Below are 24650 nucleotides of genomic sequence, written 5' to 3' on the forward strand. Positions count from 1 at the left end.
CGATTTCTTAAAATAGTCCCGGCATACAGAGTAAGAATCAAGCCAAATGGCATAGCCCTCAGGTAGCACGCGCTACGCCGGTGGGAAGCTGTCTGGAATATCAGAATACGGGATCGGTAGAGTTATAAGTACCAGGTAAGTCTACGAGTATCTCTGAAAGGAGTCCATTAAGGAACAGTGGTCTTTCAAAAGCAATACCAAGACAACATAAATCTTCCTAAAGATGTGTGATAATTATATGCTTTTAGTGTGACGTAGGTAGTTCAAAGTAAAGGGGCATTTCATGAAGGGAATAGCGCGCGGGGATGGACGTGTCGGCGAGTTTCCCATTGTCCAACGGGCATCAGGTTGCGAGCTGCGCATCGTCCAAGGTGTTGTCGCAGATGTTTTGCTTCGTGTACACGACGAGATCGGACAGATCGGAGGCGGCTTTCTCCATTACAACGCGACCAAGCTTTCCGATAGCTATTATTTTACTAGCAGGGTCCCTTTTTTAGCCTAGAGCCTCTTTCAAATGCATCACCAAAATGAATAAAATATTCAAAGTAACGAAAACTACTACAAATTGCCATACACATTCTAGATGTCAGTTTTGGGGTCGTGTAGTATCTGTTTCACGCCCCCATGACCTTGGACTTACTGCGAGATAGGTATATAGAAAGGGATAATGGAATAGCTTCTGGTGTTTGGACATCTTGTCCCATACTAAAGCATCATATAATAGATTGTTGCAGAACCATGAAAACAATGTCTAATTGATAGAACAATAAATAGTTCAAATAGTTACAATGGTTTCTTTCTTTGAGACGTCGTAGGTATGAAAGTACCTAAAGTCCAACGCCCTCCCCTTAAGGATCTTCTTTATCAGTCGTGTTTATAAAATAGAAATCGATAGCCTGATGACTTAAATTACTAGGTTAGTGAGCATATTGAATTTCCCCTTCACATCCAATCAACATATATCCGAAAAGAAAAGGAGAATATAGTGAAGATGACGTATGTATTGCCTTGCTATCATGTGTGCTATCTTACCCACGGCGTGACGTAGAAGAGTCGCTAACTTGTATTCAGTCTACATAGCGGAGATGTTGCTCAAACAGAAAACCTTCTGAGATCGTATTTCTCACGCGACCCGGAACAACGATTCGAACTCGAAAGGGCGATAGGGGCCGGAATGAGCGGAGTAGCATGGAAAATTAAGTATGAGGAACAAATACAAGGACAAACACAAACAAGGCGTTTAGTACTGAAAGTGGAGCGCCCTCGAGATGAGGAACTGCCGTCTCAAAGCGATTACGAAGGAGATACACCTATGACCAACGTCGACGACTTCAATGACGATGGCGAAGATGAAGGCAATGGCGGAAATGAAGGCAGTGAGAACAATAATGCTAATGAGGACATTGATTATAATGCCGAGGTGGACGGCCGGATCCCATATACTTTTGACCCCTCCGCTCATCAGCTCGTTAACGAGCGCAATGCTCTTAAGGTTCGTTATAACTAGTCCTACGTCGACCACTACGTGATAACAAGCTCACATAATCACAGATGATGCAAAAGGCCAGACACATTGTAAACCTTATAGAACCACCTCACGACCCTCTGGCTACAAGATTCGAAGGCGTCGAAGCCCACGGCCTCGCGGGATGGGTTTTAATGGAATACTTAGAAAAGTAAGTACCTGGGATATTCCGGCATCGTGAGATACCAATTACACATTTTCAAGGTTTCCCATCAAAGAGACATGGCTAATTTAATATTCTACACTAGTGGGACCTTGCGCGATTTTGTAACAAATGTCTCCGAAATATTAGACGAGCCGCTCCCGAATAGATTGTTATGGAGATTATTCCTATGCTGTAAGTTAAACCGTTGACATGCTATTGTGTATATACACCGACTAATGACTATTACCGCAGTAATACGCGCATGTATTGCCATGGCATACCCACCACATGAAGGGCCAAACGGGGTCGTAACCGAGCGTGTCAGACCGGGTCGTCGTCCTAGGAAGACAGAGCACGGCGATATGCATGATGAGAATGGTATGTTCGATTCCTAATTTTTTTAATCTATGATGCTAACGTATACCTACTTAACTAGTCATGTTTGGTCCTCTATTACCAAACGGCGGCATCGAGCATGCTCTAACCCCAGTCATGAAGCTGATCGACTTTGGAAATATGTCTGATTTTCCAGACGATGAGTAAGTTAACTGTCCACAGGAGTTGATGAGTTTCGATATCAAACTTGGCAATATCTAACCGATGATTAGTGACCATGCTTGGAGAGGAGAAAGACAGAATATATTTGAGATAGGCGTTGTAAGTTACCCTTGTTTCGTCTTCCCCTTTTTTTCTCGCTTGTTATTACCTAGAAGATAGTCTAATCAGATGACAGCTCATGTGCCTACTAATATCACTAGATAGCGACTCGGTAGCACTTGTAGTGGATGGTGGTAATGATATGTATACGGGATTCCTCTCGGCTGGAAATAACCAGCCACCAATCAAAGTGGCCGCGGGATTTATGTGTCCAGATGATCCTGACAATGAAGACTTCAGTCATATAGACCCAATCTTGCTCAGAGTGGTGTTGACTTGCACAGCGTGGAATCCACCGGACCGACCTTCTCTAGCAGCTCTCGAGCAACTGGCTTACCGGGCTGTAAATGAGCGAACCCAGCAAGCCTATTTTCAAGCCAACTTCCCGTCGGCCGAGGCTGAAAGTGACGAAAATATTCGGCTAATCATCCAGGATATGATATTTAATGCTAGAACATAGAACATATTGCGTGGTCGAGAGATGCTTTTTGTATTTCTTAGGTCATATTCAGTCATTTAGGTTAGTTTCGAAGAAACCCTAGACCGGTATATTAGATACCTAACCTAGGTAGCTAGTCAACTACTTGAAAATAATTTATGAGACTTTAATAATCTTAAAATTGGTAACAATTTATTTATCTATTATAATTCCTTCGAGAAACCCCGGTGCTAATTTTTAGGAGAGTAGTAGTAATAGTTGTGGGAGTTCAAGTAGAATTGTCCATTCGCGGTTGTTGTCTCTTGAGTTACACGATGCTGGGGGACTTCCGCAACAGCATTCCAAACTTTATATATTACCAATACGATACTTACTTCAAAACTCAAGCACTTAGATAACTAGTTAAGGAAGGATATAAGTATAAATGACAAAAGGTTCTATCAAAGTTGGGTAAAGCCTAGAACGATACTAATGTGACATTGTCTATTAAATTTTGGAACACTATTTGTGATTAATTTTAAACCATACCTTGAGAGCTCGTTCTGTTAGATAAAAAAATTATATGAGGTTGTTGTTGGGGAAGTATCATGATATAAAAAGACCATGGTATAAAGAAGGGGGAATAGTAGAAGGAAAAAGGGGGAAAGCTCAAAAGGTAGGTACGTACCTACATTGGCGGGGCAGATCTAAATGCATGCACGTTACGAACTGCACGAACTAAAAATGTTCTAGCTGCACGTCTAAGTACCCGGCGATAAGGCGATAAGGCGATAAGAAAAAAAAGTTAACGCAGAGACATCTTGATAGCTAAACTCTTAACTGCATTAACGATTAACCGTCTTCTCTTCATACATCGCGCTTGGTGGTTTAGAGGAAACGACGGATCAATTAGCATTGACACGTTGCGACAATGGATATCCACCGCTGTCGCTTTGTGCCGTATCCTCCCTCAGCTATTAATGCTGTCGCATTCTCTTACCCGACGGTCACCAAATCCCAGAGAGGCGCACCTGTCCGCTTAGCGATCGGTCGAGCGAACGGCGACATCGAGATATGGAATCCCTTAAATGGCATATGGCATCATGAAACCACCCTGCATGGAGGAAAGGATAGGAGCATCGATGGCCTCGTCTGGGTCACCGAGCCCGACCAGCTCCTCCAAGATGGTACCAAACTCGTCGGAAAGTCGAGGTTGTTTAGCATTGGCTACACGAGCACCGTTACCGAATGGGATCTGGAGAAGGGACAGCCGAGGAAGCAGGCAAGCGGCATGCATGGCGATATATGGTGCTTAGCGGCTCAACCCTTCCTCGCTCCCGTCAAGCACGGCGAGAAGTCTGCCAATGGTGTCGTCCAGAGCGGGAAGAAGCTAGTGGCTGGGACTATGGACGGAAGTCTCGTCCTCTACTCGATCGACGAAGATGATCTTCGATTCGACAGGATATTAGTAAGATCGTCCTCCAAGAAGACCAAGATGGTCAGTATCGCCTTTCAGAACCGCAACGTAGTGGTGGTAGGGTGCTCGGACAGCGCCATCCGAATCTATGACATGCGCAACGGTAACGTATTGAGGAAGATGACGCTAGGGTCGGACCTTTCCGGTGGTGCCAAGGAAATCATCGTCTGGTCCGTCAAGTGTCTCAATGGGCGCGACATCGTCTCGGGCGACTCGACCGGTCAGGTCTGCATATGGGACGGGAAGACGTACACCCAGGCGCAGAGGCTGCAGACTCACAACCAAGACGTGTTGTCTTTGGCGATTAGTGCCGACGGCTCAACAATCGTCAGTGGTGGGATGGACCGTCGAACCGTCCTCTACAGAAAGACTTCAGGCGCGACGGCAAGGTGGAGTAGGGTCTGGCACAGGAGATACCATAATCACGACGTCAAAACGATGGCTTCGTTCGAAGGAAATGGACTGAGCATCATTGTTTCGGGAGGTTTGTACATGCATCCTATTTGAGTCTACCGTCATTGCTAATTTGGCCCAGGACCGGATGCCAGCCCGATCGTGCTACCCCTGAGAGAAGCCGGCATGGAGAATCATCGGACTCTGTCGCATCTACCCCAGAGTCCGCCGCTACAGAGCGCACCGAAGAGCAGGCTGATAGTTAGCTGGTGGGAGAGAGAGGTTCACGTCTGGCGGCTGAGGAGACCGTTGCGAGATCTAGTAGACGCGCCGGAAGGGGAGTCTGCCGTGGACAAGAATCGGAAGCTGCTGGCGCGCATCTTAGTCAAGGGCGAGGCGAACATCACATCCGCGGCGATTAGTTCTGACGGGTCCCTTCTGATAGTCTCGACAGCCTCCGATATCAAAGCGTTCCATTTAAAGCCTCGAAGCGAGTCCAAGAAGGACGAGCTCAAGATTATCAAGCTCGAACTGCAAGAGGATTTCTCTAAACAAGGCGCGACTCAAATTCAGATATCTCCGGATGGACGGTGGCTGTGCTCTGTTCAAGGCGGCAGTAAAATTTTCGTTTCGTCGATCCTGCGCGATTCCGCAGCAGACAGTAGGCCGTCGCTCCACTCTAAAGCGATTCGCTTACAACGCATCGAGCGGAAGATACAGAAGCATGCAGCTCTGGGCGGACTAGGACAATACGACAGAACGGTTACTCACATTGCCTTCTCTCCGGATAGCAAGATGTTGGCCGTTGCAGACCTCGCTGGTTATATAGACACCTGGGTGCTGGATACGACACGGCTGAAACTTGAAAACGGCGTTAATGGAACCCACGACGATGAGGCCGCATCCGGGAGTGAGGATGAGGAAGAGTCCGCAGTCGACGCGGAAGGCCCGCGATGGATCCGCAACCCAAAGGGGCCTCTTATCCCTAAGCTGCAGGCCGCTCCTACTGTTCTATCTTACTCTGATCACGTTCCAGTCTCAACCCCTTCTATATCAGACGACAACGACACTACAGATGATTATATACTTCTTACTATAACCGCTAGACCGCAAATACTTGTAATTAACCCCACTCTCGGCTCCCTAACACCCTGGTCCAGACGGAATCCGATTACGCGCTTTCCGGCCGAGTTTCGAAATATCCGCGATCTCGTGAAGGGAGCTCTCTGGTCGGGCGAACGGGTGTGGCTTTACGGCAACACGTTTCTCTTCATGCTAGATTTATCTCAGGATCTAGCTGAGCCCGTTCTGTCCCACGAATCGCCTAACGGAGAACTCGTGAAGCAAGGAACGAAGCGAAAGAGGGGACCTGACAGCGGTGCTGGTAGCAGGACGGAAATTGGAGCCGCCGGGCCTACGAAGATCATTCGCAGGATCGACGGCGAAGTCGAAGAAATCCCTCTCGACGGGCCCGCGTCTGATCCCATGGACGAAGACGAAGACGAAGTTAGCCAGCCAGGAGAAGAAGAGAGTGAGAGCGATGATTCTGATGACGAAAATCAAGGCGAGCTAGCGCTTTTACGCGGCATCCAAGGAAAGTCGGCCTCCGAGTCGCAACCGGGCAATAGCTTAGCTTTCTGGCATACGTATAAATACAGGCCGATCTTAGGGATAGTGCCATTTGGCGAAGGAGAGGAACTATCCGTACACGGGGCAGGCGATGAGGCGATGAGGCCAGAATCACGAAAGGTTCTTGAAGTGGCGTTGGTGGAGAGGCCGCTGTGGGATGTCGATATGCCTGATAGGTACTTTGGAGATGGGGAGTGGGAGAAGTAAGGTTTTGTACATGGGTAGTTTCTGAGTCAACTATAGCGACACTGTTTAAGTGTCGATGTGTGGATGTGTTAATGGGGAAGTATGGTATATTCTCTCGTTTCCCCTTCTCCTGGCTTCTTCGGAGATGGGGTGATAAAATCTTCTAGGTCCCTCGTATGTTTCTCGAGAAGGTTACTGTATACCCGAAACTGAGGAGAGGGGATAACATCAAGTAGCTAACAATATTCAGCGCGTTAATATACAACATAGTGAATGACGGGTATTAATTTGAATTCATCGGCGTTTTCAAGATAATACAATCAGCAATTTCGAGTATATTATATGACCTTAACATAAGCCCATCATGAATATTTGCTTTTCAACGAATGCATGTAGTACTTACATTATCGATTGAAGATGTCTTAGCTATCATTTTGCTCGTCCTCTTCTGTTCTACCTACATTCATATATCCTTCATCATTACGGGATCATGAAACAGGATCCCGGAACTAGATTGTACGACTAGATATACATACACTTATGAGTACATACATAGATTACGCAGGTGAGGTACCTTGTGGCTACCTAAGGTAGCCTTCCCTTATGCCAAGCTTGTGCGGCCTAAAGACGGAGTTTGTTTGACTGGAAACTTGCTCAGTTAGTCTGCAGGTAACCTCTTAAGTTCTTGCAGACGTGATGGAAGTCGAGAGGCAGCCAGGTGAATATATATGTAGGTACCTACATAGGTAGGTAAGGTTGTAGGTACAAGTGTAGGTACAAGGTACATACATCGCTAACCTAAGGTGGTATATGCATGTTCTAGATCGCGGGTTTGAGCTGATTATCCCACGAGACGATAGCGCTCCTGCCAGTCTATTGAATACATCTGGCAGTAGGTAGCTACCTTGACGCAGACGAGAACCCGGTAGCTTGGGTCCTGCCTTCCTCAGACAAAAAAAGTCTAACAAATTCTAAATCACAATTGAATATTTCCACTTGCATCACCGCCCTCACTCTCTTCCACTCCCACCCCCCCTTCTCAACTCCTAACCACTTTGTCTACATCTAATCGAAGTATACCCTTCTGTTGACTTCAACACTTGTCTAATTCGCCACCAACATCACGAACCTACCTCCATCATGATGTTCATCGCATTGATCACCTTTTTCCTTGCGCTTGCTCACAAAGCATCCGCACATTTCAAGATCAACTACCCGGCCTGGCGTAGTGACACCTTCAATGAAGCTCTCAACTACTCCCAGTGGACGTATCCCTGTATGTACCCATCGTCTAATGTTATTAATACCTATGTTCTCTTCAAAGATTTGCTTAAAACTAATAATCCGATACGTAGGCGGCGGCGTTCCTGACGGTGTCGGCAACCGAACCGAGTGGCCCATCACCGATGGTGCTGTCCAGCTTACCCTCCATCATCCTTGGACCTATCTCTTCGTCAACGTCGGCCTTGGCTCTTCTGTCACTAACTTCAACATGTCCTTCACGCCTGACCTGATGAACGTCACTGGCCAAGGAGGATTCTGTCTTCCGTCGCTCTCCGTCCCCATGAAGGTTAGCGACGGCACCAATGCCACCATTCAAGTTGTTACCAGTGGCGATTCTGGTTCTGCATTGTATAACGTAAGTAGTAAGTTAAAACACCCTTACGGGGGCCACCCTAGTGGGGGCTACCTCAAAAATGCAACGCATTCGCAATAAAGTCTATATATAAATTATTATATAATTTTATTAATTTTTAATTAATTAAAAAATAAAATTTATTATTTAAATTTTTATTTTTTTACGATTTTAAAATACCTATTTTTTTAGTTTAATTGCGTTGTGTTGTGGCGATAAATAACGTTTTCAACAGCGTATCCCTGCAGTAGGCGTTTAAAAAATATCTTATATTACAATACTACTTTACAGATCAAATATTAGGTTATAAAATACGAGATAATTATTTAAAAAAACGTTAAAAGCTATTAAAGTATTAAAAAAAGAAATTAGCCAATTAAACCGTTATATTAAACCATATTAACTATACACTTTCTTTATATCAATTTAAAGATATTATAAGAAGATTATTAACTTATAATTACCGGCTTAATATTTTTGGTAAATATTAGTATATACAATTTTTATTTTGTTATTTTAATATTAAATTAACTAAAACTTATTTAATTAATTATAAATAAATTAATAAAGTTATAATTAATAATATTAATATTTTTTTTAACTAATTCGAAACCTTTAAGATTAAGAATATCCCGGTTAGATATATATATAATACTAATAAAATGGAGATTATAAAAAAGGTTGGAAATAATAGAATAGTTATTGGCAAAGTTTATAAAAAATATATTATAATTAAAAATTATGGTAATAAAATTTAGACGTTAATTATTAAATGTATTAATAGCAATAGTCGATTTTTAAATTCCTTTATTATATATATAAATAAATATATATAATAATAATAATTTTTTAATAATAAAGACGTTAAATTTAAAAATTAAAAATTTATTACGTTTCTTAATAATTAAATTAATAATAATATTATATTTAAATGATTTTATAAAAATTTTTTAAAAAAATAAAGCCATTAAATTATTAATAATAGTAATTATTAATTTTTAATAATTACAATAACTATATTACGATAAAATTTTTTTAAGAATATTTTATAAATAAGGTTTATGTTATTTTTATCTTAGTATATTTATTATATATTTTATAAGTTATTAACGTAAGTATATTTTTATTAATAAAATAAAATTATTATTATAAATTTATTAAAATATATTAATTATATTATATTTTTAATCTCGGTAAAAGGAAATTTATTATGGCTTATTAAATAATATAAAAAAAACGTTTAATTAAATATAATATATTAACTAGTTGGAAGGTTACAAAAATCTATCCTAAAAATTAAAATAAATTATTAAATTATTAGTTTATGCTTCGGGAGGTTTTCGATATTATTCCAACCCCCCTAAACCTTATTTCTAACCTAAAAAAACTTAATTTTATTAAAAATATAACCCCAATTCTTTTAATAACGCCCTTAAATTTATAAAATATTAATATTTTAATTAAAAAATTATTTAAAATCAATATAACGTTTATTAAACCTACAACAAAACTTTTATTTAATAAAATTAATAAGGTCTTTAATAAAACTACTATAAAATTAACCACAATAAAGGCCCGCGCTAAATATTTAAAAAAGATATTAATAAATATAAAGCTGCAAAAACGGCACAAGATATTACCTAACCTAAATTTAATATTTATAAATATTAAGGCTATTATAAAAAAAAAACAATTAAAAGCCTAAAAATCAAATAATATAGTTATAATCAATAATTCTAATACCAATTTAGAAAATAAAGCCTTATCAATTAAATTAATAGTAAAAAACTATATCGTTATTAAAATATAATAAATTGTAAATTAATTAAATTTAATTTGATTAAATAATGTTAAATTAAAGTTAAAATGCTTATTTTAAAGGTCTAAAAATTTGAGGTAGCCCCCACTAGGGTAGCCCCCGTAAGAGTGCTTTGACTTATATATAGGCACGCTGACCTGACGTACGTGCGAATCTAAAGTATGACCTCAAGCTAATAGCACTCCAGTGTGCTGACATCGTCTTTCGATCTTCTGCAAAAGTTCCGGCCGGCGTGTGCAAGAACGACACGGGCATGTCGGCCATCATCGTTGGTCATTCGTCGGCTGCAGCCTCTAATTCATCAACCACGCCGGCTTGCCCGTCCTCCACCTCTACCCATAATTCGGCGACAGGAATAGCCGTAGAAGGAATTGTACTGGCAGCTATGCTCGGTCTAGCCTGTGTCTTTGCCACCGGTGCAGTTTGATGAAAGGGGATCCTTGCCTTCCGAGGGAAATTGGTAGTTGGACGAGATGCAATAACGAGCTTTTGCAAGATCCTATTGGCCATATAAATATGTAAAGCACCCCTGAGCGTGAAGCTTGGAGGATGGGTACGACTACACCGATGTAATGTCACGTTAGTTTGCAAATTGCGCGAATGCGATGGCACTAATAAAAAAGGGATATGTGTTGCGACTTACTTTCTTGGCTTAATCTAACGTGATAGATGCAATAGCAGTCGACGTCTAGCTTGTCGTTACGACTGTTAGCACTGGCAAGTAAAGCGCTTCGAATCGCTAAATTAATCCCAATTCGTCGCAACAGCTTGCTACGACTTATACATTTCTATCAAACCAAACCAACACCTGTAAACCGTTTTCCAGGCCGGACCTGATCTCGTCAAATCATATGTTACCATGATTAGTAGAGATGTGAAGCCCTCCGGTAGCGCCGACCCTTCTCTCCGAATCTCCTCCAGGATATATCGGGCTTAAGTAGCGTAGGGATAAATAGTACGTAGGAGCGATATCGCGCGTTTATGACGAAGCTCTGGGTAAAGCAACATTGTGATTGAAATGAAATCGTGATAGATCGGATCAAACTGGCTTGTGACAGGCGGGTAAAAAGGGTTACTCTACTAATTCGATTCGCTTGCTTATTCATCTATGCGTACGCTCTCCCTCACTTATTCGAGGCTGCGTTCTCCTTTAGTAACTCGCTTATCACCTTCTCCATAGTGATGCGTTGGTTCGGATTAGGCGTTAGCATCTGTCGGACTAAAAACTCGACGCGGTCCCGCTGGTTTAGGCGAGCCTTAGCCTCGTTGACCTCGCCAAGCCACTGCTGCATCTGATGAACGGCTGATGTAGCCCTGTTACCTGCATGGCCATGATTATGTGGTAAAGGGGGGGCTTTCCGGTTTAGGTCTGCGATCATCCAGTATAACTGCTTCGGGTGACCTTGTCGCCCTCGGGCATCTGGGAAGGGGATCTTGCGTAGAACGTATAACATGGTGACACCAAGAGCCCATACGTCGGATTCGGGACCACGTAGCTTTTGACCAATAAACTCGGGGGGTACATAGTAGGGGGTACCGCCGTTGGTGGCCGGATCGACAGTGCGAGTCGACAAGCCGAAATCGCAAAGAACGGCGCCGCGATCGCGTGAGTACAGGATGTTAGCTGGCTTGATATCGTTGTGGATCTTGCGCTTCTGGTGTACGTAATGTAGAGCGCCAGCAATGTCACGCAGGATGCGCACAGCATCGTGGCGGCCACCAACGAACAGATCGGTGGCACCGTCCCGCCATACGCCGCGGGCTGCGAGGTCCTTGCCATCCACGTGCTCCATGTATAGTGACAAGTACCGCGCGTCGCCACCGTATAGCCTTACGATAGATTCATGACGCAGGTCCTCCTGACTCTGGTACTCGCGTAGCCAGATATCCGCCTGACGGATCACATTACGGTGCGTCTCCTGCGGCCGGGCATCCGAGGCGTTAGGATTGCGAGTCTTAAGCACCTTAACCGTGATGACACCCTCCGAAACGTGGGAGTGCTCTGCGGTAAACACTGCCGATGCACCAGTCGTAGCGATCTGCTCGCGCTTCGTCAATTGGTACTCGTCGAGCTCGCATCCGCCAGGGATGGAAGCTGTCTCGTCCTTCTGGATCTCCAGAAGAGCGTGACCGTTGGGTATGGCGACCTCTTTCGCCCTGGCCGCGTTTGGAAGAGGGAACATGAGCTGTTTATCCTCCGGGCCCATGAATATGATGACGCCGTCTTCCTCTTCACCATCTTCCTTGCGAGCCTTCTTTCCGGCGACTGGACTGTATGGCTCGCCGTCGCCGGCATCGGATAGGAAGGACCGCTTCCCAAAAGAATTCACGACATCTGAGCTCGAGATTCCGGACGAGTCAGTGCCATCATGAGGGAGTAGACGTGTCGCAGGTTGTTTCTCTAGTATCCTGAAGTCAAGGACGGGGATTGTGTAGACGCTGATTCGCCAGGTGCCTGGCGATAGGTCCTTGGTATTACCCGGGACGAGCTCCTGGTCAGAGTTTACGCCGGCGGGAGGACCTAGTTGGGATATCCTAGCGAGGACGATAGGCACATCCGACTTGTTCCACAAAATTAAGCTATCGCTGACCGGATTATAGTACAGCTCGCACCATATCGGCGGTCTGTTCTCATTATCGCCTTGCGGTATTCTAATTGAGAAGTTGATATCTTTAGAGGTCTGAGTCACCGCGAGTACTTTGGACATAGGCTGGGAAGGGTCAGCCACCTCGGCGCGCAAGGCCAGCCATTGTATGTTGTCGTTTCCGGGGCTCACTGAGCGGTTCCGTGTCAGTGGCCGTACCAAGATACGGATGCCTTGCTTATGATGGTCTTCCTCGACGACTAGGTCGTCTAGGGGTACGGTATCTTGGTGCGCATCTTCGACCTCGTCGACTTGGATGCTTCCGAGGAGTCTTTGTTGGAGCTCTTCCGGAGTGAACGGCTCCGTCTTCTCCTCGGAGGGGAAGACTTCCGCCATTGCGAGACTTTGAAAAGGAATACGCGGTATAGAAAAGAAAAGGAAAGGTTTGAGCTTAAATTTAGGTAAATACAATGGCATAGGCGTGGACTGTTGCTTGGCTCACTTGCGGTTGGATATTGTCGAAGAAAATAAGAAAATAAACCTTCGAGAGAAATTGGGCAACTCAACACAGGCGCTTCGACGACCAGCTTCTCTGGGGCACTTAGAGTAAACTGGGGTGTCTCTGCATTCTCGAAGAGAGAACCGTCAGGTGAACTGTCCTCAGGACCGGATTCTCTCAATCAAAACTACCTCAGGTAAGCCCTGGTAGAGAGTCATAATGTCATTTTCAAGAAAGCTTTGGAGATAAATGAGATGCTGTGCGGCTGATCCCGCCCTTTTGCTCTGGGGTCTTTAGGGACAGATCGGCTGCCTAGGGTCAGTCAACCTTACCTGGGTTATCTTCCTAATCACGGAACTATACCTGGCTGGGAAGAGATGTCCTATTATTAATGCCCCTGCTACGAGATGCTAGTTCGCGGTAAAGCGTCCGCCTTATATAATAAGGCAAATGGCATCAAGACAGTGGGGGCCATATCAGATTAGGTAGCTCACCAACTCATATAAGGAGCAGAGGTACCCGGGGAGGAATAAACTTCTTGAGGTATGTTACGGATTTCTAGGGCTGAATGTTCGACATGCTCTTGACTGTGACACCGTATAAGGCACAGTGGAGGTAACAGTCGCGGCCCGCTGCGTGAACGGTTCCAAGTGACTATAGGAGTCACGGAATCGACACTGTCTCATTAGCCCGTTAGGGGATTGAGGGGTGTGGGTGGCTTAGATCTGTCAAGTGATTCGATAACAGGCACCGAAGGCGGCGAGAACGGGGAGAACGGAGAATTGAGAGGGGGATTTTTCGGCTTCCTTTTTGCCCCCAACTCTCAAACATTCTAAATGACACCATAGTGGCTGGGCGGCTAGGTAAGCTTGAGCCATCATTTCACCGCCGACTAACGGACATAGCCTGCTTCAAACTGGAAGTACCGCTTTGTACTTGGTCAGTACAGGACCTCTTTGCCTGTTGTGCTCATCGCTTTCGAGATTTCATACCGCTATCGTTTGAGCGGTGCATCTGCTTCAATTCAAGGGATATAGAGAATGAACTATAGCCTCGAAATCTATTTTGAAAGAGTCTTATGGAAACAGCTGCAGGTATTATATAGGATCGATCTCGACACCTCGTGTTAGAAGCGTTGGAGCCTTTCGCTTCTTACTGCCGTTAAATTTTACATTTTTGCAATGTTGCTTATTTTGCGTTGCGTGCTTATTGAAAAGAGACCAAAATGGAAAGAGATAGCTGGTAGAAAAAGGATCGGAAAAGAAGGAAGGTGGTGTGGTCCGTGTGTAGCACACGTGTGGGTCCCTGAGGTATGATACCCCACTTGTCTATCTGGATATAATGGTTGATTGGCCAAGTGTAAATAGAGTAAAACCTAAACTTCTTCTGATTGGCTTTTCATCACGGCGATGTAGCCAATGTTGTCCGGGCGCGGTGTCCTTGTGGCCCCCAACGGCACACAATTAGCCCCCAAGCTTGATGCCTGAGGCAATTAAGGCACCTAATTTAAAGATATGGTACCAAGTGAGTTCCCACTTTGTCCTTCTCATCGTCGCCCAGCTACGATTTCAACAAAGACACAGTGGATTAGCCAAAGGCACGCAGCAGTGAATATCTCTACACCACAACAAAGCCCATCGATACCGCGAGAAATCGATCCTCTGGTGCAAAACACTCCCAAAACGTCAAACAAGACAACATTTAGATTTTGTTCTCTTTAAAATGGATTCCATACCTTGTGTTTAAATGGCTTCGTTCACTTCCAGCAGCCTTTGTATCGTGACCCAATTCAATAATATTGTACTTATACCAACTATTACCATTTCCTTTCTAACGCATCAGTAACTACCCTAATACCACCGACACCGACACCTTATACCACCTAGAATACCGCCTACTGCATAACATCTACCCGGTCGAATTAAAATCCGACTCTTGATACCCATTTCCCTATTGGGACTCTGAGGTTGACGAGATAACGCACGCTCCGCCAGAGGATGGACGATCCCGGATGGTCATGGCCTGCCTGGAAGTTTGGGATGAAGAGGGACGAACTCTTCACCGGACTCCATGATCGATACAACACAATCGCCTTCTCTATTCAGGATCCTGAGGCTTTCCACCACGATGTTTACGAAATTTCCAATACCGCAAGCACAGTCGATGAGTTCCACCGTATGCTAGCTGACCGCAAGCAGCTCCGGCTGAACGAGCTGAACCAGAGCCTAGAGTCCGCCTCTGTCGAGATCATCGCTAACCCGAGCCTCATTGGTACTCAACAGTGGCAATACGCTCTACAACTTTTCCGCACCAAGTCGCTGGACTCCCTTGTAAGGTACTTCGCCTCTTATCTTCCTGATGACCATCCCTGGCATCAATCCGACGATCCAACGTCAAAACCATTCTTCGACGATCTGGAGGACGATGTGCCTGTAATGACGCATGAACCCCTCGCTATTGATACTGGTTCCCGTATTCCGGCTAGCCATCTTCCTCCTTCACCCCGGTCTCTTACGATGTGTTCGGACGATTCTGCGGTGTCAACTCCAGCGCGAACATTATCCTTCTCGGAACCCGAGACGGACGCGATGGTGCTGTCGGGAACACTGTCTCGCGGTTTCGACGACGAGGAAACATCACAGTCGGACGAGCCTGATACGCCAATCACTTCTGTGTCCGATATGTCGGATATAGAGTCCCTAGAGTCTCAACCAGAGGAAGAGGAGGCAGAGGAGGCAGAGGAGGATATCGCGGATGAGAACAAGCCAATATCTTTAGGACGTGATGTCCAGGGGAACGATAAGAACGAATCAGAGACACCAACCCCCCGAACCGAATTTCACTCAGATTCATACATAAGTAGTGAGGCTGTAAAGACAGTATCATCTAAGCATAGCCCACTTCGTAGAGATGTTCGCGATAGAAGTCCAGGTCTAGCAAGATCGCGACGGAGGAGTCCAGAAATTGGACGGGTTCAAAAACCCCTACCAGACCCCACAAGAGTCAGACCCAAGGGTCGAAGACGTTATCTAGGCAGTTGATGCCGCCACGAACCTGTATATATCCTTATGATGCTGTTGTACATACCCATTAACATGTTAAGTTATTTCTTCGCTGTCGTGTTCTCCTAGTTGAGATTTTCTTTTGAGGATATGGCGAATGCTTTGAGATTGTCATGAGTGCTAACTTTATCAACTTACACAATAACATCCCCGACAACCGGACTTGACGTGTATATATAAATAACAGAACCAGTGACATGCTAGTGTCTTAATAAGGTATCTTGTTCCATCTCCGATTGCTAATGAATCTCAAACTTAGAGACAGGTCATCAGGTCATACTTGATTGAAACAGATTTGTTACCATAGGTACCTCCTAACGGATGATACTATTCGCGGATACCTGTAACAAGTGAATAGCATTTATTACCTACTACCTACATGTACTGTTTACTCTAAAATTTTATTCTAGGGAATACATGTAGGTCCTACAGACATTAAAATTTTGCGCTTCTCAAATGCCTAGGTTAGGTATCTACAGCTGGTAGGGGGTAAATAAGGGGGTATGATGAGGTCATCGACTTCGATATATATGCGATCACGAATCATGAGTTGTAAGAACAAGACAAGCAATGTAGATAATGTCTAATTTTCTTTCCTTCGTCAATATTATCACTACTTCGTTATCAGTCTCATATATTCTATATCAACAATATTTCATTATTCCAAGCACATAGCTCCTAGCGCAGGGGAAATTATTTGACGCAAGGCTGTGTATAACATATTTCTACTTGAATAATACGCAACGCAGTATGCCTGAAACGCTACGAGATAAAGCAACAAAAAAGCTACAAGGCCCTGACGCCAACCCAAGCCAGCTCGGTGACCCCATCAGCATCAAGGCAGAGCAAAGTGATACCATACCAACTAAGCAAGAAGAGGGTGCTACTAACGCTTCAGAGTCACCCTCTCGTGATTACAAACAGAGCAGCAAAAATAGCAAGGGCAATGGGAGCAGAGATAGAGAGACCCTGAGAGAAAAGGCAGTGAAGAAGCTCCAAGGACCTAATGCCAATCCAAGTCAGCTAGGCGACCCGATCAGCCTCAAGGCCGAGACAAGCGACTATATTCCTACTGGCGGGGAAGAGGGGACTCGCAAGAAAGATTCGAAGCTGTAAATATACACGGTTATACCGGTCCATCTTGTAATAGCATAGACATCACATACAAGTCCATAATAAAAATTAAGTAAATAAATCAAAGTCACCACGTATGGCGTATGTGTAGGTACATACCTAAAGTTGATAAGACGAAGACTTATATCATGGTTCATGTTAGTAAATACGAATGCGCCGATGTGGTAAGCAAGCCTATTTTATTACCTAACATTTTAGAAGCTTACAATTGAAGCTTTGGAATCATTTCAATCTGGTCCAGCAAGATTTGTCATGATACCAACGGACGAACGACGCACGATAAACCTAAGATTCGCTCCAATCGTAAGAGACTAAACCTAACCAAACCACGCGCATACCTAGGTAGGTACCTAGGTAGGTAAGAAGTGCAAAAGGTGCAATAATATGGCGTAATAGTAGTACAAGTACATCATTGAGGTCTTTACTTACACCACATGGATGCATGCTTAAGCCGAACAGTCGGGGTTTCAACCGCCGTTCCGCATGGTGAGTGAGGTACCAAGTACCCTATCCTCTATGGAATATCCGGAACCTTAGGTAGGTACGATGCATATCAAAGTGAAGAGTCTCCTATGCTTCTATGCTTCTATTCTTCTATTTAACAGGCTAGATACCCACGAGTTCGGTATCGTTTCGGAAAGCAACCATCCTATTTATCATTGATATTTTAGAAACATGTCTCACCCTGTAAGCTTTCAAATACCCCATATCAACCCTGATTCCCGATTGCAGTACGTGAAGCTGACCATAAAAATAAGACCCAAATCGAATACCAAAAGGATGGTCGGTTTACAAGACCTGATAGCACATTCCGCGATTTCATCTCCGCAGACCCTAGCTCCAAATTCCCTGCTGAAAAAGGTCGCTATGTGTTATATATTTCCGGCGGTTGTCCTTGGGTATGTGAAGCTGACGTCTACGTTCATGTCGATCTGCCAATTGCTAACGTAACTCCTAAACTACAAGGCGCATCGCACCAACATCCTGCGCTCCTTAAAGCGCCTTGAAGATATTATTGACCTATATTACCTGAGCGCATCCATGAGCGACAAGGGTTGGTGGTTCGACGGCTCGAATGGTAGTCTGTCGAAAGACCCTCTATATGGCTTTACGTATCTACGAGAACTATACTTCAAAGTAGACCCCAACTTTAACGGCAGGTTTACCGTACCAGTTCTATGGGATAAGAAGACCGAAACTATCGTCAATAACGAGTCTAGTGAGATTATCCGCATGTTGTACTCTGCGTTTGACGCCTTCATCCCTGAAGAATTCCGGGAGGTTAATAAGCCCGGAGGCGGCCTTTACCCAGAACACTTACGCAGGGATATCGATGAGATCAACGAATGGGTCTACAACACAGTCAACAACGGCGTGTACAAGAGCGGGTTCGCTACCAAGCAGGAATCCTACGAGGAGAATGTATACCCCTTATTCAAGTCGCTCGACCGTCTTGAGGGCATCTTGGCCGGTCACGGCAAGCCCTTCCTACTCGGAGACCAGCTCACCGAAGCCGATGTGCGCCTATACCCAACAATAGTACGATTCGACGCCGCGTACTACACTGTGTTCCTATGTAACCTAAAGAGTATCCGTCACGACTACCCGCACTTGAACAAGTGGCTACGCCGGCTTTACTGGGACGAGAACAGCAAAGTGACTGCTGGTGCCTTTCACAAGACTAGTGCCCCGTGGATTAACTTGTATGCCCACGGATACGCAAACGCGAGGGCAAAGGTCGCTAAGATCGACGGTCCTATCATTGTTCCTCGGGGCCCGGCAGTGCCTGTCGAGCCCCTGGCCGAGAATGAGAAGATATGGTGATCATATCATGCATTTAAACTAAACCAATAGTTATGAGGCACTGAGGCTCGAATTAAAAGGCCAACAATTGGACGGTGTGTCTGGATGATATTCATGTCAATTTTTGTTTCAACAAAACCCAAATTGAAACCCAACGCTTTGGGGCTTTGGGTGGGGAAGAGGAGGTATCCTACTCTAGGTAGAAATAGCCATCCAAGTGCACTTTAGGCAATTCCCTCCCAGTATAGTGAGACTCGTTAATTTCACTTGTTCTCATTATTCGATATTTTAATGAGAATATTATGTATATCTATACACCAGTGTATGGAAGTCTACCAGTAACTTAACGGCTATATACAACTAGTTGGCAGAACATGTAGCCGACTTCATCTCACAGGGGCGACAAAATGCAGTTATCCTAAGCTTTGAGTCTGCCAACCTCCTTTAACTTGGAAAATCTCCCCGACGGCCTTGGAGACCGCAAGTAGATGCCTATCATGGTATCTCGGCGCAACCAACGACAGACCAATCGGCATTCCATTCCCGCCTTTAAAACCAGGAATGTTCACTACCGGCACGTGAAGAGCCTAAAAAGAAAGTGAATAATGGTCAACTTATCACTTAGAAATAATGACTTACCGTCCATATCTTATTAAATGCCGGGCTTCCAGTAGACTCTATGCCCATCGGCGCCTCATCGACCACGCTTGGCGTAAGAATAGCAGCATATTTACCGGTTATGGCATCAATTCTAGGCCTTAGTGCGGCTACTTCGTCGAAAGCTTCAAGCTGAGCGGTCCGCGATATCTTACTGCTATTCTCAACATGGTCAACCAGGAGAGACGCTAACTTCTCTTTAGCAAGCCGATACTCCGGCAAGAATGTTGCTCTCGCATCAGTGTCAAGTATTACGCCGTGCCATTCGGGAATCTTGTCGAATTCTGGTGGCAGCTCGATCTCCTCGACCTCTGCTCCATGATCTCGCAGTAGCTTTGCACCAGCTTCTAACGCCGTGACTGTGCCGGGCCCCGCCTGGGGCCATACTGCTGTTTTCAACAGCGCGAATTTAGACCCCTCGATTGAGAAGTCGTCTGGTGTGGGCGTATCGTCTTCAAGCGCGAAGACGTCGGCTAGTAGCTGGAGATCCTCCACGCTCCGCGCAAAGAAGCCAACTGTGTCGAGGTTGAGCGAGTATATTTTCACACCCTCGCGACTGACGGCGTTCCACGTCGGTTTAAACGCAAATATCCCGTTGAATGAGCCCGGGCGAATTGTACTCCCGCCTGTCTGAGACCCTAGTGCGATAGGCGCTTGGAAATCAGCCACTGCCGCCGCAGACCCAGAGGATGATCCGCCTGGGGTCCGCGTTGCGTCATGAGGATTCCGTGTTTTTGGCCCAACTGCGGTAGATGCAAACTCTGTCGTTGTAGTCTTTCCTGTATTAACCAATTAATACTCGGGTACATTACTCTTCCGGACCTCATTAAAACCTCACCTAGTATTAAGGCACCGGCTTGGCGCAGCGTTGCAACAGTCGCCGCATCGACATTTGGCCCATCTCCCTCGTAGATCGAGGAGTTATGCTGCGTTGGCATGTCTACAAGGAATTAGCGACCGCATGTCAGTAGTGAGGAAGAGTAGAGCGACGTCTCGTATACATGATATCTTTCACCGCAACGGCGACACCATGCAAAGGCCCCTGGCGTTCAGGGGGTAGAGCATCAAGCCACTTTGCCTGCTGGATTACATGTTCCGGATTGATATATGCCCAGGCCTTGACGGCATCGTCTCTCTTTTCGATTCGTGCTAGGAGTGATCGAGCATATTCTTCTACTTTTACCGGACCATCTTTAAATTTCGCAAGCGCTTGGGTTGCCGTAAGCTGATAGAGCTCCATTATCGCTTTACCAAGGGGGTTTTTCTTCTTCTTTAGGAATCGTGATGTCTTCAGGGGCTTTCCGGCTATTGAAAATCCGGCGACTTTTACAGTATATTATCTAAGACAAGTGTTGGCTTCTCCGCTCAACCGGGATCGGAGTTCACGACATCATTAGGTCGGGGTAGACCCCCACTTATAGCCAAATAGGACCGGATCTACCCAGGAACGCATATACAAATATTCCCTACTAAATATCTAAGAAGTAGTGAGGATGTATCAGGTACGGTGAAGATTCGACGTCGTCTGCTAGTATGTATTATATGAGAAGCTCTAAAATTTATTCATATAAGGTATCACGACTCTCAAGCAGAGTTCGAGTAAGGTCTAATAATCTAGGTATATAACAAATACACTTCAAGAGTTTATCGACTTTTCAAGAGAGGGGGTGGGGGGTATTCTAGTATTGGCTCATTTGATTACTCTCGGATGTTGGGTTCTATTCAGCCCCTTTACACAGATATGATATCTAAAATACGGACCACGATGGCAGTATTATATGAGGAGAACCCCAGTGTGATTAAGCCTCCCTCGTAACTCTAACAGCTTCATTCATATGGTTAGATCCACTAATGATTAAAAATGGAAGATATTCAATCGTGCTGAAATGAAGGGATCGAAATTACTTTAGCAGTATAGATATTTTACAGCTAATTTGGTTTCTATTACCTAAATTAGGTATTTACGGCTTCTTTTGACACTTCCAGTGTGATGATGCATATACATCTGAAACTTATTGTAGGTTATTAGTTGCCAACTAATGTCGCGCAAGATCCACAGTAGCCCGTTAAGTAGTGATATGATGATGGCTAGGTTTTAATGCTAATATTAACGGGTTAGTAATACGAATATCATGCTCGATCGGTGGTTTGACTTCAACCCAGATCTCGTCTTCCATACGAAGGAGATTGGGTGCCCGGTTAGTACCTAATTTTTGGCGAAGGCGAAAAGGGGGACAGTTTAATATATATCATTGTCAAAACTAAACAGTATAAAACTACGGGGCATGTTTTATATGTTTTAATCAAACACTTATACAAGTCGATACTCGTAATATCATCATCCCCTGGACCGCTACTCTTGTCATTTTAAGTACGAGGTAGAGGTCTAGATAAACCATCAGGCGACAGTGAAAAATTCTACTTGAAGTCTCCAGGAAAGGGCCTTCCGCTAAATTCAAGAATCACGATACCTGCAGCCTGCCCGCCCTCCGGTACCTGAAAAAAAAACGTAACTCCATGATAAAGGTGAACTATCAGTAATATTTCCTACTAAGCTACCTCAGGCACCCAAACAAGAATTTGTTCCTTTTACCCCTCTCCTTCTTAGCAAGTTCCAAGTCCCATACGTACCTTGGTAACGGTAGGTAGGCAACACAGTCTTAACCTATGCACGGGCACCAACATAGGTAGGTAGGTAGGTACCTAGGTATTCCTAGTGTTTACAAATTTGACATGTCATTTCTAGTTAAATGTCTAGGTTAAAAGTTTTCAAACACAATACCAAACCCAACAACAAACTACACATACAGCAGTCACAACAAGACTTCGATCTTCACATCTGCAAAGATGGATTCGAATATGCGTGAGTGTGCTTCCTGCGGCCGCAATCTGCCTCGGTCGTCCTATTCAGCCAATCAGTTCTCCAAGAATCCCGGCGTATCGCGATGCGCGGGTTGCGTTCATGGGCACCATGTCGATACTCCATTGTCTAGCGGCTTTGATAGTGGCAGATACAACAACTCCAGCAGTGCCAACATTCCAAGTCATGAGCTCGACAACCCCTTTGCTAGTGGCGCGTTCCGGTGGGTAGCTAAGGGAAGCTACACTTCGGGCCCACGCAACGGCCAGGCGTGCGTCGTCAAGTGGTTCAAAACCGGGGGCGTCTTCGAGGAAGACTACTTCACTCTTGACATCAAAGCTGTCAATAAGGCTCTAGATATCATCGATAAATTCAATGAACTCAACGTAGTCAACAAATCCGTCAAGATCAACGTACCCGCTGTGTGGTCATTTACGCAGGAAGCTGGGGCACAATGGGCAGGACAACGTATCCTATGCGAACCATTCATCCAAAACTATCAAAAGTTCAACAGCAACACCGGATGGAGCGACGACTCGGAGGCGTGGGGAGAGGTCATGCAGGCCCTTAGTCACTTCAGCTACCATGTTACAGGCGGCCAGTTCGTCTTGTGTGATCTCCAGGGCGGCATCTACCAGCACGAGGCTGTCCTCTCTGACCCCGTCATCTTGTCGCGAAACCGCGACTATGGCGTGACTGATCTTGGACCCGATGGCATCAGTTCTTTTTTCAGCCAACACCGCTGTAACAACTACTGTCGCTCGAACTGGATGCGGCCCATAAACCCAGTTCAAATATTTCGCCCAGTCCCCGGCACCACCATGATGAGACACGCGGTACCTACGCGTCGTTCCCGACCCATGGAAACGTTTTATGAATAATTACTACGGCGGATAAAGTGGTTGCAGCACGTGAATGTCGGCGCTGGTTTTCGCAATACCACGCCCTATAAATACTGCCCAATGATTGAGGAAACGGCTGGTAATTAGGGATAGTCTTGGGACCAATAAAGGCATATATTTTGTAGTGATCCCTAATAACATGTCTTCCTCTTCCTGAAGATTCAGTAGCAGCTCCACCGGACATCCGTCTTGTGTGTATTTCTTTCTAGGGGAATCTTGCTCGGCGCACGATGTGACTTTTGCTCGATATAATGCTGTCGTATGGCATGGCTAAGTAGTTATAACCATTGACGATATTTTTATCGAAATGTTACTATACTGTGGTATCTTTGGGCGTACGGTGGGTGTAAGTGATCCCAACGTTGTTATTGCAGATACTGAGGCTCTATGTTCGTCTGCATCAGTCTTATCGACCGGCTAATATCGTCTCGCCATTTTGATGAGGGTAAAGTGTTGTCATTCTGGGCCCCATCTAATATGCCAGCTGAAATCAAAGTTGGGACAGGTCGTGATGAAACAAGTGATAGTACGCTGACGACACAGGGGAGTAAAAGATACTTGGATATCATGATGTTAGAGAGTGGTCGGAAAAAAGGCAGCCAGATTGTCTAAAGATTTAGTTGTTGTTTAAAAAGAAAAAAAGTAAACACAAAGTAAAATGAAGAATTGCATATAGATTTGTATGTAGCCTATTTATTGTAAAGTTGAAAAGGAAATCCACCGTGACCAAGACAAGAAGTTAACACAAACAACAAAGAATATACGTAGCTTGATCCTGTGCCGCATCCTTCAGATAAGTCGAAACACCCTTACTGGGGCCACCCTAGTGGGGGCCACCCATTTCCCATACAAAATCAACGATTTCGCATATTTATATTTAATTCAAGAAAATAGATAAAAATGTACGGTCTTTAATTTTAAATAGAGTATTATATTCTTATTATATATAAAAATTGAAAAAACGTCAGGGCTAATATCTGTGGTGAAATGAGTATAAGAGTATACACTAACAGTTATACATACAAATTTATATGTAAAGCTGTTAAGGGATATTATTGCTTATAACTTTACCAATTAATATATTATAAATGTAAAATGTATATCGTTAAATACGTAATATTTTAATACAACTTTTATATTTAAAACTAAATATATAACCTATTTATTCAAAAAGTTATAAACGTTTATAAGGTTTTATAATAATTTAATAAAATTCTTATATAAAATTAAATATTAAACTTTTTAAATAAATAAGTTATATAT

At 44.4% G+C, this 24650-nt stretch overlaps 9 protein-coding genes across 9 annotated transcripts; 7 read left to right on the plus strand and 2 right to left on the minus strand.

The window, feature by feature from the left end:
• Nucleotides 1–991: 991 nt before the first annotated feature.
• Nucleotides 992–2787, plus strand: F4813DRAFT_394356 (uncharacterized protein; the record flags this gene model as incomplete). Its single annotated transcript, XM_049247553.1, has 8 exons — nucleotides 992–996; nucleotides 1072–1492; nucleotides 1552–1676; nucleotides 1774–1862; nucleotides 1923–2048; nucleotides 2107–2209; nucleotides 2279–2327; nucleotides 2404–2787. 8 exons carry the CDS (start codon nucleotides 992–994, stop codon nucleotides 2785–2787), a joined length of 1302 nt encoding a protein of 433 aa, XP_049094772.1.
• An 800-nt stretch (nucleotides 2788–3587) lies between these two features.
• On the plus strand, nucleotides 3588–6764 carry F4813DRAFT_290714 (WD40 repeat-like protein). The gene is made up of 2 exons (XM_049240624.1): nucleotides 3588–4706; nucleotides 4758–6764. Exons 1-2 carry the CDS (start codon nucleotides 3677–3679, stop codon nucleotides 6449–6451), a joined length of 2724 nt encoding a protein of 907 aa, XP_049094773.1. The 5' UTR covers nucleotides 3588–3676; the 3' UTR covers nucleotides 6452–6764.
• A 548-nt stretch (nucleotides 6765–7312) lies between these two features.
• On the plus strand, nucleotides 7313–8475 carry F4813DRAFT_376861 (uncharacterized protein). Its single transcript, XM_049245172.1, has 3 exons — nucleotides 7313–7706; nucleotides 7786–8069; nucleotides 8302–8475. Exons 1-3 carry the CDS (start codon nucleotides 7571–7573, stop codon nucleotides 8323–8325), a joined length of 444 nt encoding a protein of 147 aa, XP_049094774.1. The 5' UTR covers nucleotides 7313–7570; the 3' UTR covers nucleotides 8326–8475.
• A 2534-nt stretch (nucleotides 8476–11009) lies between these two features.
• On the minus strand, nucleotides 11010–12866 carry F4813DRAFT_383762 (kinase-like protein; the record flags this gene model as incomplete). Its single annotated transcript, XM_049245982.1, has 1 exon — nucleotides 11010–12866. The coding sequence occupies one exon, from the start codon at nucleotides 12864–12866 to the stop codon at nucleotides 11010–11012; it is 1857 nt and encodes a 618-aa protein (XP_049094775.1).
• Nucleotides 12867–14503: 1637 nt separating this feature from the next.
• F4813DRAFT_290819 (uncharacterized protein) lies at nucleotides 14504–16035 on the plus strand. Its single transcript, XM_049240625.1, has 2 exons — nucleotides 14504–14743; nucleotides 14812–16035. The coding sequence occupies exon 2, from the start codon at nucleotides 14967–14969 to the stop codon at nucleotides 16008–16010; it is 1044 nt and encodes a 347-aa protein (XP_049094776.1). The 5' UTR covers nucleotides 14504–14743; nucleotides 14812–14966; the 3' UTR covers nucleotides 16011–16035.
• Nucleotides 16036–16611: 576 nt separating this feature from the next.
• On the plus strand, nucleotides 16612–17578 carry F4813DRAFT_376871 (uncharacterized protein). Its single transcript, XM_049245173.1, has 2 exons — nucleotides 16612–17329; nucleotides 17380–17578. Exon 1 carries the CDS (start codon nucleotides 16782–16784, stop codon nucleotides 17145–17147), a length of 366 nt encoding a protein of 121 aa, XP_049094777.1. The 5' UTR covers nucleotides 16612–16781; the 3' UTR covers nucleotides 17148–17329; nucleotides 17380–17578.
• On the plus strand, nucleotides 17450–19268 carry F4813DRAFT_376872 (glutathione S-transferase). The gene is made up of 3 exons (XM_049245174.1): nucleotides 17450–17852; nucleotides 17924–18064; nucleotides 18132–19268. The coding sequence occupies exons 1-3, from the start codon at nucleotides 17841–17843 to the stop codon at nucleotides 18987–18989; spliced, it is 1011 nt and encodes a 336-aa protein (XP_049094778.1). The 5' UTR covers nucleotides 17450–17840; the 3' UTR covers nucleotides 18990–19268.
• Nucleotides 19269–19381: 113 nt separating this feature from the next.
• F4813DRAFT_394363 (amidase signature enzyme) lies at nucleotides 19382–20865 on the minus strand (the record flags this gene model as incomplete). The annotated part of the gene is made up of 4 exons (XM_049247554.1): nucleotides 19382–19555; nucleotides 19608–20404; nucleotides 20464–20565; nucleotides 20616–20865. 4 exons carry the CDS (start codon nucleotides 20863–20865, stop codon nucleotides 19382–19384), a joined length of 1323 nt encoding a protein of 440 aa, XP_049094779.1.
• Nucleotides 20866–22273: 1408 nt separating this feature from the next.
• On the plus strand, nucleotides 22274–23570 carry F4813DRAFT_290919 (kinase-like protein). The gene is made up of 2 exons (XM_049240626.1): nucleotides 22274–22320; nucleotides 22372–23570. Exon 2 carries the CDS (start codon nucleotides 22473–22475, stop codon nucleotides 23364–23366), a length of 894 nt encoding a protein of 297 aa, XP_049094780.1. The 5' UTR covers nucleotides 22274–22320; nucleotides 22372–22472; the 3' UTR covers nucleotides 23367–23570.
• Nucleotides 23571–24650: the final 1080 nt, after the last annotated feature.

The sequence above is a fragment of the Daldinia decipiens genome (assembly GCF_022478715.1).
Source record: "Daldinia decipiens strain CBS 113046 unplaced genomic scaffold F4813scaffold_59, whole genome shotgun sequence".
Taxonomy (NCBI): Eukaryota; Fungi; Ascomycota; class Sordariomycetes; order Xylariales; family Hypoxylaceae; genus Daldinia; species Daldinia decipiens.